At 41.5% G+C, this 14392-nt stretch overlaps 1 protein-coding gene across 1 annotated transcript; it reads right to left on the bottom strand.

Moving 5' to 3' along the window:
- Nucleotides 1-7001: 7001 nt before the first annotated feature.
- Nucleotides 7002-12671, bottom strand: LOC133725092 (F-box/kelch-repeat protein At3g24760-like). Its single transcript, XM_062152210.1, has 2 exons — nucleotides 11900-12671; nucleotides 7002-7381 (listed from the first exon to the last, which is right to left on the bottom strand). Exons 1-2 carry the CDS (start codon nucleotides 12603-12605, stop codon nucleotides 7002-7004), a joined length of 1086 nt encoding a protein of 361 aa, XP_062008194.1. The 5' UTR covers nucleotides 12606-12671.
- Between the last annotated feature and the right edge of the window lie 1721 nt (nucleotides 12672-14392).

Below are 14392 nucleotides of genomic sequence, written 5' to 3'. Positions count from 1 at the left end.
CATTCAAATGTTTAAAATATATTTTAGGGCTATAATTTAGCCTTGACTGGTTGGAGACGATTTTTAGCCCTTTCGGTTGGAGATGACCTTAGCTTCTATTTAGAAAGAACCGAGGACCACCCTATGGAGAGGGGCTTTCCCCTAATCCCAAATGTGAACCCAAAGGTGAATGGCCCTAAAAAACTCAGCGTACAAAAGACCAAGTAGAAGCAAAGCCCAAGCCCAAACAACAAGGACTCAGGTCCAACAGAAACTACTCTGGGCACCACACAACCTTCTGAACACCCAAGCAGGCTAAGTTTAATAATTTCTTCTTCACCTTTTTTTCTTTGATTTTTATTTCTTCTTCACCTTTTGATGGTTTTATAATTTGTTATGATTATTGTTGCAAATAAAATAATTAAACCAAAAGCGTAATTATATATAAACACACCCTAGTAATTATTGTTTTATTAACACACACCGTATAATTTTTATTTTTTTGTCAATTCTTTCCTCATTTTTTTTTCCTGCCCTTCATTTTTCTCAATCTCTCTCCCTAACTACAGTCGCTGTTAGCAGCAACAACAATTCTCTCTCTCTGATTGCGCCTCTTTATCCAAAGTTAAATTTTTGAAGGCCAACCCTTTTGACCTTAGATTTCAGCATGAAATTATTTTCTCCTCTAAGAGATCTTGAACATGAAATGATTTTTTTTTGTTTTACTATTTTCAACAATATAACTCTATATATTAGTTTAATTAATAAAAGTTATAGCAAATATTTTAGAAACCTTCTTTAATTGACTCGTTTGTGAATGCCGCTGTGCAAGGCCTCATTTTCATAAGAATTATAAAGCTAGGGTATCGATCAACCATTACAAATTAATTTTTTTTTTCAAATATGTTTTAGATATACATATTATTAAATTGGGAAGAATTATCTCAAAAAATAATTTTTTTTTTCCAAAAAGAAGAGTAAAATAGCGATTTATTATCATTTTAACTGGGAGGCTCAGCCCCACACCCGAAGTTATTATTAATTGATGAAATAGAATACAACGGGGAGGACATAAAACCTGAGCCCCGTGCACACTTACAATAGTCCTCGTAGAGCACGTCGTGAATAATGACAGGCTGCTCCTTTAATCAGAAATTATCAACATAATTAAAACTAGCAAGGTGTGGCAAACAATGTGCAACACCATTTGCTTCACGGTGCACATGTCGGAATTGAATGAAAGAAAAGTCACTACTATACCTTTTGCAATCGTCAACAATCCGACCTATGAAAGAGTAGTCATCCTCCTCCTTAGAGATGGCATCAAGCAGCGCAACACAATCTGATTCTATCTCAAGTTCTGCCCAACCTTGATGAATAGCCACTAATAAACTCGCTCTTAGGGCTTCAGCCTCCATATGGATTGCAGAATGTGTTAGCGTGAGTCATGACATAATATTAGGGATGTAATATATGTAATTGTATCGTAGTTAGTACTTACCTTTTCTATGTGTGGTAGAGAATAGAGACGTAAGTCAATTGTATTCCTGTAATCCACTTTATATACCTCCACTGTGAGATGAATAAGATATCAGAAAATTCATTCTCTATATCTTTTCTTATTTGACTTGGTATCAGAGCAAAGATCCAAAAGGGACTTTGTCTCTTTGTTTTTTTTTGTTTTTCTCTTAATTAGAGGAAAATTGTCTTAGAACCCCTTTTGTTTGGGTCATATCTCCAACCGATGTCAGCTGACGTCTGTCTCTCACAAGATCGGCTTCATCTTTCCAGATCGCCATCATCTTTACAGAACAAGGTTCTTCAGGTCTGGCATCGTTGCAAAGCACCCAGATTGTCGGCTTCATATGTGAAGATCGCCGTCTTCATCTTCGGGTCGCTTCGCTTCTTCTCCGTCGCACGACCCGTCTTCTGCAACAGATCCGGCATCAGTCCAGATCATCGTCGGGTTTCTCGTCGCCCAGACCTGTCGTGTGCTCAGACCCGTCGCGCCTTCGCCCAGCACCGTCGTCCTCTGTCTCCCAACGCATTCGCACGCCCAGACCCGTCGATTTCCTCTTGTCCTGTCGCGCGCACTCCGTCGTCCAGACTCTGCTCAGCTTCGTTCTCCATCGCCCAGCACTCCGGCTCCGTCGCCCAGCCCCGGCGGTCATTCTCTCTAGATCCATCGATCACAGTTCGGTCCTTCTCTCCAGTTCAGAACCTAGACCCGTCCTTCTCTCCAGTTCAGAACCCAGACCTGTCCTTCTCTCCAGGTCACCAACCCGTGTAGCAAAAAAAAAAAAAAAAAAGGAAAGAAATTGTTGCACAGCCTGTGTTGTTTTGTTACTTTTTTGGATTCTCTTATTCTTTTTATTCCGCTGCAAACTCTGTGATTTTGCTACTATATTGTTACGATGGGTGGTGATGAAGGTGAAAATTCTAAGATCAATGAGGTTCAAAAGATTGAGGTTTCTGTCCGAAGTTCAGATAGTGGTTCTTTTGGTGGTCCAAAACTCAATGGTACCAATTTTTGAACATGGAAGAAGATTATGTCTGTCCATCTTCGTGGCATACACAAGATGGGGCATGTGACTGGGACAACCAAAGCTCCTAGTGAGGAAGATGCGGATGCCTATGCTAAGTGGGAGGATGATGATGGATCTGTGATGGCTCTCTTATTCAAAGCCATGAATGAAGATATGCTACAGTTGGTAGAAGAGTGTGAGACTGCTGAAACAATATGGAAGACATTGGGGGATTTGTATACAAATTTGTTTGATTTTATACAGGTTCATGAATTGATGTGCAAAGCTGCTAGTATGCAACAGAATGGGCAACCAGTAGCTGTGTATTTCACCAAGCTGAAGAATGTATGGGCTGAAATTGATCAGAAGCGTCCTTGCAAGATCAAGAATCAAGAAGATCTTGTGTGGTACCAGAAGGAGAAGGAGCTTGAAAGGGTTCATGTATTCTTGAGAGGGCTGGATGAGAAGCATAGCAGTGCCAAGGGAGAATTGCTCAGAATGACAAACCCTCCTAGCCTAAACACAGCTTTTACATACGTCCGTAAGGATGAGTCTCAGCAGGAGAGTTCAGGTTGAAGTGTCTAGCCTAGCCATTCAGGCCAAGTCACCTGCACCTTTCCTTCAGCAGCAGAGTTCAGTTCCCCTTCATCAGCAAGGTCCTCCACAAGGCTTCACCAACCGCCCTCATCCTCAATGCTCTTATTGCAACGACCTTGGACATGTTCGAGAGACCTGATGGAAGCTGAATGGGTACCCCAAAAAGAAAGGTTATCGTCCTAAGGCAAAGGCAGATGCGGTTCAGTTGATCCAAGAACCAGACTTCTATGGCGTGGCCGGGCAGGATCATTATATCGCAGGTGGGGCTGCTCCTACAGCCTCTATAGCTGGTCGTGGTAAGATTGGTATGGCTTTAAAGGTTTCTAACTTTGTTGGTTCTGATACATGGATTATCGATTCTGGTGCCTCCGATCATATGACTTATGACAAATTGTATTTTACTAAATTGTCTTCTCCACCTGTGTCCTATGTAACCAATGCCAATGGTGAGGATTTTCCTGTGTTAGGTCAAGATCAGTGCGTATTACTCCCACTTTAGAACTTCATAATGTGTTATATGTGCCTGACTTGTCTCATCACTTGATATCTGTTCCACAGTTGAATACTGAGTCTAAATGCTCCGTAACCTTTTATCCTATGTATGTGATCTTTCAGGATCTTCTCACCAGGGAGATAATTGGTCGGGGGTATGTGAGGGGTAGGTTGTTCCATCTGGAATAGACATACGCATGGGAGAAACCAGGAGCACAGTCCCGCGCCGCTTTGACTTCGAATTCTGATAAGCTAAGTGAAATTTGGTTGTGGCATCGCCGTTTAGGGCATCCATCTTTTAGTCTTATGAGAAAAACCATGCCTACTCTGTTTATTGGTGTGGATGAGTCTGCTTTACATTGTGAGACATGTGTTTTGGCCAAGAGTCATCGTGCTACTTATTCTCCTAGTGTTTCTAATAAAAGTGTTATTCCTTTTGAGTTGATTCATTTTGATGTTTGGGGACCTTCTAGAGAACCCACTGTGTCCGGTATGAGATATTTTGTGTTGTTTATTGATGATTGTACGAGATTGTCATGGGTTGCTCTTCTTAAAACCAAAGATGCAGTCTTTCCAGCTTTTCAAACTTTTTGTACTCTTGTTCAAACACAATACCATAGCACCATTAAAGTCATCCGTTCTGACAATGGGGGAGAATATGTTAATCATGTTTTCCACGAGTTTTTCAAAACCCATGGGATTGTTCACCAAACCACATGTCCACAAACACCAGAACAAAATGGAGTGTCCGAAAGGAAAAACCGTCATTTACTTGATATGGCTCGTGCCCTTCTCTTTAGTGCCCATATGCCTAAGTATCTTTGGGGCGATTTGGGGCGATGCTATACACGCTTCCTCCCATCTTATCAATCGTCTTCCATCCAGTGTCATTCAGGGAAGAATTCCATTTGAGGTTCTTGCATCTCATGTCTCCCTACCTTCATTTCATAATCTTCCAGCTCGTGTCTTTGGTTGTGTTGCGTTTGTCCATATTCCTAAAAACCAGAGGTCTAAGTTGGATGCCCGGGCGCTTAAGTGTGTGTTTGTGGGCTACGAAGGTTATCAGAAAGGGTACAAGTGCTATCATCCACCAACCAGAAAGTACTATGTCACTATGGATGTTACTTTCTTTGAGGACATGAGCTATTTTTCCTCCTCAGATATAGCTCTTCAGGGGGAGAATTCATATTTTGAAGAGCTGTATCATGGAGAGGGGGAGGAATCAGAAGGAGGAGAAGAAATCACGCAAGCAGGAGGTATCTTGATGGATCCAGCAGTTGAGACCATCAATCTGTCACATCCAGAAGCAGAAATTCCAGACAATCAGGCACCAGTTTCAATCACTGAAAATGAGGTTGAAGACACAACTGCCCCTCCTGCTATCGCTTCTACCCCTGACCCACAGCTTCCTGGTACTGAAGATCACTCATTTGAGGTATGTCCATCCACTGGTACTAGTAGTAGTGAGTCTAATGTTGGGCAATATGTGTTACCAAATAGGACAACTCGAGGTCAATCAGCCAAAAGATATGAACCTACTCTTACTGCCAAATCAAAATACCCAATAGCCAACTATATGTCCACTAGGAGGTTGTCTAAGTCATATGAATCATTTGTGAATCAAATATCTGCTGTATCAGTACCTAACAAAGTGCAGGATGTGTTGGGGGATCCAAAGTGGAGGAAGGCAATGGAGGAAGAGATGGAGGCATTGCAGAAGAACAATACTTGGCAACTTGTGCCTCCACCACAAGGCAAGAAGGCTTTTGGTTGTCGTTGGGTGTTTACTGTGAAGCATAATGCAGATGGATCAGTGAATCGGTACAAAGCACGCCTTATAGCAAATGGGTTTACTCAGACATATGGTATAGACTATGATGAAATGTTTGCTCCGGTTGCCAAGATGAATACTATTCGGGTTCTGCTCTCGTTCGCTGCTAGTTTAAACTGGCCACTCCGACAGTTTGATGTCAAGAATGCATTTCTTCATGGAGAGTTAGCCGAGGAAGTGTACATGAGCCTTCCACCTGGGTATGTAGTTGCTTCTCCTGGTGATTTTGTATGCAAATTGAGAAAATCTCTGTATGGTCTCAAACAGTCACCTCGTGCTTGGTTTGGAAGATTTTCACAGTTCATGCGGAAAGTTGGTTACAGGCAGAGCAACTCAGACCATACCTTGTTCCTCAAGCATCAACAAGGGAAGGTAACAGCTCTAATTATTTATGTGGATGATATGGTAATCACTGGCAATGATACTGTTGAGATGGCTAAACTGCAGAGACAACTAGCCTCTGAGTTTGAGATAAAGGACCTGGGTGAACTTAAGTACTTCTTAGGAATTGAGGTAGCCAGGGGGAGAGAAGGAATCTATCTGTGCCAGAGGAAATATGTTCTTGACTTGTTGACAGAGACAGGTTTGTTGGACTGCAGACCTATTGATACTCCTATTGAACAGAACCATTGTTTAGCTAAGTATCCAGATCAGGTACCTACTGATCGAGCTCACTATCAGAGGTTGGTTGGGCACTTGATTTATTTGGCTCATACTAGACCAGATGTTGCATATGCAGTGAGTGTGGTAAGTCAGTTCATGCATAACCCGAGTGATCGAGAGTCATATGGATGTTGTTATGCGAATTTTGAAGTACTTGAAGTCAGTTCCAGGAAGGGGAGTACTGTTTTCTAAACACAACAACATTCTTGATGTTTGTGGCTTCACAGATGCAGATTAGGCTGGAAATATTACAGACAGAAGGTCGACATCAGGTTACTTTACCTTTGTGGGAGGTAATTTGGTTACATGGAAGAGTAAAAAACAGAAAGTTATGGCACGTTCTAGTGCTGAGGTGGAGTATAGAGGTATGACTCATGGAGTGTGTGAATTGCTGTGGCTGAGAAATCTGTTACGTGATCTGAGTTTCAAACTCAAAAATACCATGTAGTTGTATTGTGACAACAAGGCAGCCATTGACATATCACATAATCCAGTACAGCATGATCGTACTAAGCATGTGGAGATTGATCGTCACTTTATAAAGGAGAAGCTAGATACCAAAATTATTAGCTTTCCTTTTGTTCCAAATGAAGAGCAACTTGCAGATATACTTACCAAAGGAGTTTCCAGGAAGGCGTTTTATGACTCACTAAGCAAGTTGGGCATGGTTGATGTATATGCGCCAACTTGGGCATGGTTGATGTATATGCGCCAACTTGAGGGGGAGTGTTAGCGTGAGTCATGGCATAATATTAGGGATGTAATATATTGTAATTGTATTGTAGTTAGTACTTACCTTTTCTATGTGTGGTAAAGAATAGAGACGTAAGTCAATTGTATTCCTATAATCCACTTTATATACCTCCACTGTGAGATGAATAAGACATCAGAAAATTCATTCTCTATATCTCGTCTTATTTGACTGAATGAGCATGTGAGAATGGTTTAGATAGGGCTGCAAGACACTGCCCCATATCATTTTTCATAACCACACCTACTCCACCTACCCCTTTGTCTTGGCTATATGCCCCATCAACGTTAATTTTAACTCTACACGGAGATGGAACAAACCAAGGAGTGCTACGCCTGCCATGCTTATGAGTATGGTTGTCCTGTCTAGGCACACCGCTGCTACCTCTCCCATACACAGCACCACTCTGAACATGTAAACGCTGGCCTTGCTTGTGCGTGCCAAGAGTGCGCAAGCTTCTATAATCCAACAGCCATTTAGCAGCCCGCTCTAGCATATGAAAAGGATTAACACAACTCTCCCTCCACAGAACATTGTTACGTTCTGTCCATATGACCCATAGTAAGGTAAAAAAACATTTCAATAGAATCATTGATAATACCTTGAAAACCCATCTGACCCATTCATACAAAGATAAGTTGGGATGATTTGTGACGTCCAGAGGCAAAGTACAATGCTTCCAAATCACTTCAGTTCCAATAAAATGTATCTGCCATCTTCAACTTTTTCATTGCAAAACTCACACTTGAGATTTGGTAGCTGTACGCTTCTTGACAGGGCAGCCTTGGTAGGTAATAGACCTCTCACCAATCTCCAAGCATGCATCCGTAATTTGGGAGGGACATTAACTTTCCACAGTTTGTTCCAAAAACTATCAGACCCAGCACCATTACCATGTGAAGATGAAGCACTATGCTCATGAGAGTTTGTTATACGAGCAAGGTAATACCCACTCTTGACGTTAAATCTCCCCCATTTGTCATAATGCCAAGTCACCCTATCACTTGTAGAACTCATCCCCAACGGTATTCAGAGGATAATCTCAACATCCTCATTGAGAAAGAGGCTCTCCAACACTACCTCTTTCCAACACTTCCACATCCCAACTCCTAGTCTCACTGTTGTTCAGGTCCCCCACAAGTAACTCCTCAGTACCCACTGTAATAGGGCATCTCTAATAATGGAGTCAAAAGCCAAAATGACTAAGGGACTTTTGTTTCATCATCTCCATCCCAAATTAAAAGGGTGTCAAAATGGCTTTTGAGCCATACCTTGAGTCAAAAATGACTAAGGAATGAAGGTAGAAAGCCAAAATGGCTTAGGGAAAGAAGGCTGGGCCCTACTTTGCACTATTCAAAATGAGCGGCTCTGATTCACTCTTCATTACTTGATTCAAGGTGGAAGGCAAAAATTAATTGATATCAAACATTAAAAAATAAATATATAATTACTTAATTTCTAATCTGACAGTCAGAAAAATATGTTGAATTAAATTCAACGGCTAATAATAAAGTAATATAGTTTTAAATGAAAAAAACTTGAAAAAATAAAATAAAAATTTCTAAAAAAAAAAATTAAACGATGATATATTATATAAGATTATTATGCGTATGATATATAAATTCATATTGTAGTTAAATAATTATCTAAAATAATTAAAATTATGAAATGACTATGCCTTTTGACTAAAGGGGGTTGGAGATGCAAAATATGAATGAATAGTAATGACATTAGGGGTGTCAAATTTTCCAAATGACTTTGACTTTTGACTAAAGGGTTGGAGATGCCCTAAATTGGGCGCAGTACCTAGTAGGGCTGGCTGCGGCACAGTTGCCGACTTTTTTGGCGTCAGCCGAATACCGACCGAAAGCCCTCGGTTTCTCCAGAATTGAAACCGGTACCGTGCCGGAAGTTTCGGTTACCGAAACCTCGGTTTACCGAGTTAAACTGTCGGTATCAGTTGGTATTTTGACACATCGATCGTCGGAATTCGGAGGCGAGGAACAAAATCTGGGGATAATCCGGCGAAAATCCAGTAACAAAATATGCAGTTTTTTTTCATCTAAAGGTTAATGAGCCTCATATGAGTCATATCTATAAATCTTGAGGTTCATAACCCTTAGATCTATAAGCCAAGTGAAGAAATTGAGAGGAAGAAGATAGGAAAAAAAGATGAAGAAGAAGAGATGAACCAGAAGAAGTGAAGAACAGTCGAAGAAGAAGAGATCTATTTGTAGATTTGATTTTTGATTCAAATCTAAGAAGGAAGAAAGGGAAGAATGAATAAGGAAAACGATGAGAAAATGGAGGAAGAAGTAATAGAATGGAAGAAGAACAGAAGTTAGAAATGAAGAGAGAGAGAAGAAGAAGGTTTCTGGAAGGAGAAGGAAGAATGAATAAAAGAGACAGTCGTTTCGGGAAGAAATGGAAGGTGAAACCTTATTATTCTTTATGAGATTAAATATGTGCTTTTGCACAACTGGTCACAAGCCACCTTGTGGTCCAACGGTAAGTGGCTTGAGTTCTCATTGAGGTTGGGAAGTGTTCGATGCATGGCAAACGCAAAAAGGGTGGGAGTTTTTGGAATTAAACCAGAAACTTTTTATTTCGGCTGGTTCGGTATTACTGAACCTCTGCATTATGCAGTACCACTCCCGAGCCGAGTACCTAGCTTCGGTACGGTACTACAGGTACCGATCCACCGGCTGCCGTATTTGTCGGCGCCGACACCTCCGGTTCGGCTGGTTTCCGGTCGGTTGCGGTAGGTTTGGTAATTTGAGCCAGCCCTAGTACCTAGGGATCTTTCCAAATAGAAATTTTGTCTCCATCAGCCACATGATCTCTAATACCCTTACAAAGCAGATCCCGCCCATGTAAAATGCTTTGCCAAGTGTAAGAGGCACCCTTTGGAATTGTAGCATGCAAAAAGTCAGTGTCAGGAAAATATCAGGCTTTTAGAAGTTGAGAGACCGGTGAATTTGGTCTACACAAAATCTTCCAGCCTTGTTTTGCCAGCAATGCCTGTTTGAACCACATCATATTATGGAAACCCATTCCTCCCTTTGATTTAGGCTCGCAGAGTTTATCCCAGGCCATCTAGTGAATCTTCTTGTCAGAATTAGTGTCACACCACCAGAACTTTGCCGTCAACCGATGCATTTACTCACAAATGTACATTGGTATTTTGAAGCAGCTCATAACATAATTGGGAATAGCCTGCACTACAGCTTTGATCAAAACCTCTTTACCCGCCGTTGTAAGTAGCTTACCCTTCCACATTCTCATTTTTTCACCCAAATAGCCAAAAGCCTCCTCCTTGGAATAACTGACTTCCAGTGGTAGTCCGAGATATTTATCATGTTTATCCACTCTCTAAACACCTAGCAAAGCAGCTAATTCTTATTGAAAGAATCGTGGCACATTAGAACTGAAAGAGACACAAGTTTTTTAGAAATTTATCTGCTGCCCCGATAACTGCTCACAATAAGCCAATATATCCCGCAAGACCAAGCATTCTTTCCACTCCGCCTTAAAAAAGATGAAGGAGTCAGGGGCGGATCTATGCACAGACTAGGACGGGCTCAAGCCAGTCCGAGATTTTTGGGCTTAAAAAAAAATTAGATGTATACTTCTTTTTTTTTTAAATGGGTAGCCCGTCCAGATTCCAGATTCCAGAAGCCCAGTAGCCCAGCCCTTGTAACTCCCCACTCCCGACAGTTCGAAGCATGCCTCCGTCAATTTCAGATCCAACCTCAAAAGCCTCGATGTCCATTTCCTGAAGGAATGACTCATCTCCCATTCTCCCAAGCCACAATCTCATTAGAAATCATTTCGGACAAGCATCGGTTTCTTAATTTCCTCTTCAACCTCTTGATTCAAGCAAATTCTGGTTCATGCTTCCACTCATTGACTACGGGCTATTCGAAATTTTGAACTGGAGATTGGAGAATCGTCTCTCACAGTCTCACTCTCTCCTCCTCCGCCAGTGCCGCCTGCGGCTCTCCCTTTTCCACTTCTCTCAGAGTCTCAGAGATCAAGTGTTATCTTGTATGCAGAATTCTCTCCGAGTCTCCGTCTCCTTGTTCTGCAAATCTGCACTTTATTGTTTAATTGATGTGGGTTAAATGTGATGCACTGATGTGAGTCTTCTTTTTGCTGTGCAATTGTTTTGGGTTTAATTGATTTCAATACTTATCAGTTATCAAGGTCAGAAGCTTGAGTCCATTATTAGAGTAGCTAAAATCTACTGCTTTCCAAGGTACTTTTTTCTTTTCTTTTCATTGTGCATATAAAATTGTGGCTTATATTCTGGTTTTTTGTTTTTGTTAAATTAGTTATTATGAAAAGTAGTTAATTCAAAGTTAATTTCTTAATTTATAGGTGTTAGAGTAAAATGTCAAATCATGAGCCAAAACCGAAGCGATCAAAATTCATTGACACATGGTTTAAAAAAACAAATGTTGAGTCTTCAAGTTCAAATGTGGTTTCTGAACCTTCCATATCCTCTCCAAATATTGATGTTGAACCTCAACCTTCCATTCCTGAACCACAAAATAATATCAACACTCTTGAACGTGATCCTGGATTAGTTTTGTATAGATATGCATTTGAGGGGTAAGGCTCACTACGTCCCCCCTGACTAGGTGTACCTTTTTTAAAATTAATAAAATTCTCTCGCACCGTCGAGATTCTCCATATATATATATATATATATATATATATATATATATATATATATGGATTAAATACTTGTTACTCCTCATACTTTTCCCTGAAAAACAGTTTGGTCCCTCACCTTTTAAATTAAACTGAATAGTCCTTATTCTCTCAAATTCTCATATAACAAGTCCAAAATGATCCGAAATGACTATTATGCCCCTAATTTTCTATTATTATTATTATTTTTATTTTTTTCTCTATTTTTTTAATTTTTCTCCCCCTTTTTTAATATTTTCTCTCTCCCTCCCTCTCTCCTGCCGCACAGTCTCTCTCTCTCCCTCGACCTCTCTTCTTCTTCTTCTTCTTCTTCTTCTTCTTCTTCTTCTCTTCCTTTGCAACCACCGGAGAACCTCCCTTTGAAGAGGGCGGATGACAAGGACTGGGAGGAATTGCCGGATCTGAAATCAGCAGGGAGAGGAGGACGGAGCTGCCAGGAATCGGAGTCGGGGCTGTAGATCTCGACGACCAAGAGGTCCTCGATGTCGACCAAGTTGCCGATGAATCTGACACCGCCGACGACGATGAAGTTGGGGAGGAGAGAGCCGGAGTCGAAAACGCCGAGAAGAGGGTTGATGCGGGAGAAGTGGAGAGGCGAGGTGGAGCGCCAAGAGCGCTTGAGGATTCTGGAGTAGGTGAAGTTGGGGGCGATGATAAGGAAGAAGCCGTCGGCGCCGATGAAGCAGGAATGGGAGTAGTGGTGGGGAGGGAAGGTGGGGGTGGGGAGGCGGAGCCAGCGGTTGGAGAGAGGGTCGAAGGCGAAGGACTGGTTGTTCTTGGAAGAGGTGTTGTGGATGCCGTAGAGGAAGAACCAGGGGTGGGATTGGGTTTGGGTTTGGGTTTGCGTGGCGGAGAAGGTGGTGGAGGAGATGATGGATTGCCAGAGCTTGCAGACGGTGGAGGCTCGGACGAGGGTCGGGATAGGGAGGTAGGAGAGGATCAGCTCCGTCACGTCGGAGCTCAGGTTGGTGATTTCCGTCATGGGTTTGAGAGATAGAGAGAGGAGGAGGAGTAATTCTGTAAGTCTTGCTTGTTCACTTTTTTGTTTCATAATAAACAATGAAGATTTGGAAATGGTGATGAAATGGTGGCCGGAGATGGTGTTCTCCGGTGGTTGCAGAGGAAGAGAAGAAGAAGAAGAAGAGAGGTCGAGGGAGAGAGAGAGACTGTGCGGCCAGGAGAGAGGGAAGGAGAGAGAAAATATAAAAAAAGGGGGAGAAAAATAAAAAAAATAAAAAAATAATAATAATAATAGAAAATTAGGGGCATAATAGTCATTTCGGATCATTTTGGACTTGTTATATGAGAATTTGAGAGAATAAGGACTATTCAGTTTAATTTAAAAGGCGAGGGACCAAACTGTTTTTCAGGGAAAAGTATGAGGAGTAACAAGTATTTAATCCTATATATATATATTGTTTAAGAAATCCTAGCCCGCTCAAGATTTCAATCCTGGATCTGCCAGTAGAAGGAGTCGTCAGCGAAAAATAAATGATTAATTGATGGCGCACCTGTATGTAGAATGTTGGGTGACTTGGGTCATATAAAATTTCTAAAATAAAAAATAAAAAATAAAAAAAATAAAGAAATAGACTAAAGCCATTTTCGCTTCGCGCGCGGGAAGGCAACGAGTGGGGCAAGATATACCCTTCTTCGGGCCAGGTCCAGTCACCCTCAATTTAACCCCTAAACCCAAGAGAACAAATTTCCTAGTTCCTCCATTTCCGTGAGAGCTTGTATCTGAATTTGGAATCCGAAGCGAACCGTTCCTCCCCACACACTCGCCCCCCCCAAACCCTAATTTTCCCAAATTTACACCAGTAACCAACAATGGTGAAACCTTGAGACCTAGTTTCTGAGTCTCTCCTGCGAGTCCAAACCACTCACCGACCCCAATTTACTCTCCGAGAACCCTACATTTCCGAAAGCGATCTTCAAAGGTCTATGAAACAAACCCTTGTTGCTACCTCTTCGAATCATGCTAGGATTCTAGCTCTTCACTAAGCAGTACGCGAATGTATATGGCTAAGAGTCGTTACAAAGGATGTTCGAAACACATGTAAACTGCATTCCACCACTGATGAACCGAACATTATCTACAAGGATAATACTGCTTACATCAAGCAGATAAATACGAGTTTCATCAAAGGAGACAACACCAAACATATTGCACTGAAGTTCTTCTTCAATCAGCAACAATAGGAGCATCAAAAGATTGAAGTTATATATGCAGATTCGATCTGAAGACAATCGTACAGACCTCTTCACCAAGTCACTACCAAAGTCTACATTCCAGAAGAATGTTCAAGGTTTTGGTCTACGCAAATTATCTGAGTTACCTAACATGTAATTTTCAAAGGGAGTCGAAATCAGGGGGAGTGCCCTGAAGCATACTCATTTGACCATCGTGTACCCTTTTCGTCATTCGTTCAGTGTTATTTTGTCCCACCGGGTTTTGGTACCTGGCAAGGTTTCAACGAGGCACATCTTTTGCATGGTCACCCCACTTATAGTACATCTTGAAGATGCTTTGATTTGATGTATACGCATTTGCTCATCTTTTCCCTTCGACCACGGGTTTCTCCTACTAGGTTTACCAGGCAAGGTTTTGGTGCAACAACTCTAATGCATCCCTCTCGTAGACATACTACCTACTTGTGATGTTGATAGAAAGACTTCACCTATCTTTGAAGTTATGATACGACTACTCCACACTCACGCGCGTTGTGCACTTTTTCTCCTTAAACCAAGGTTGGTTTTTTCCCACAAGGTTTTTATTACTTGATAAGGTTTTTGGCGAGGCAACATTATTGAGATGAAATATCCAAGGGGGAGTGT

The sequence above is a fragment of the Rosa rugosa genome, chromosome 1 (genome assembly GCF_958449725.1).
Source record: "Rosa rugosa chromosome 1, drRosRugo1.1, whole genome shotgun sequence".
Lineage (NCBI taxonomy): Eukaryota > Viridiplantae > Streptophyta > Magnoliopsida > Rosales > Rosaceae > Rosa > Rosa rugosa.
The sequence above is the reverse complement of the archived record's forward strand: the minus strand, read 5'-3'. Positions and strand labels throughout refer to the sequence as shown.

Bases quoted from the DNA above. Each gene is read 5' to 3' on its own strand.
- LOC133725092 (XM_062152210.1), bottom strand. From the start codon at position 12,605: ATGAAACAAAAAAGTGAACAAGCAAGACTTACAGAATTACTCCTCCTC. The intron at 7,382-11,899 runs GTGGTTGCAAAG...TCATATGGACAG, and splicing joins CTTCAAAGGGAGGTTCTCCG to AACGTAACAATGTTCTGTGG.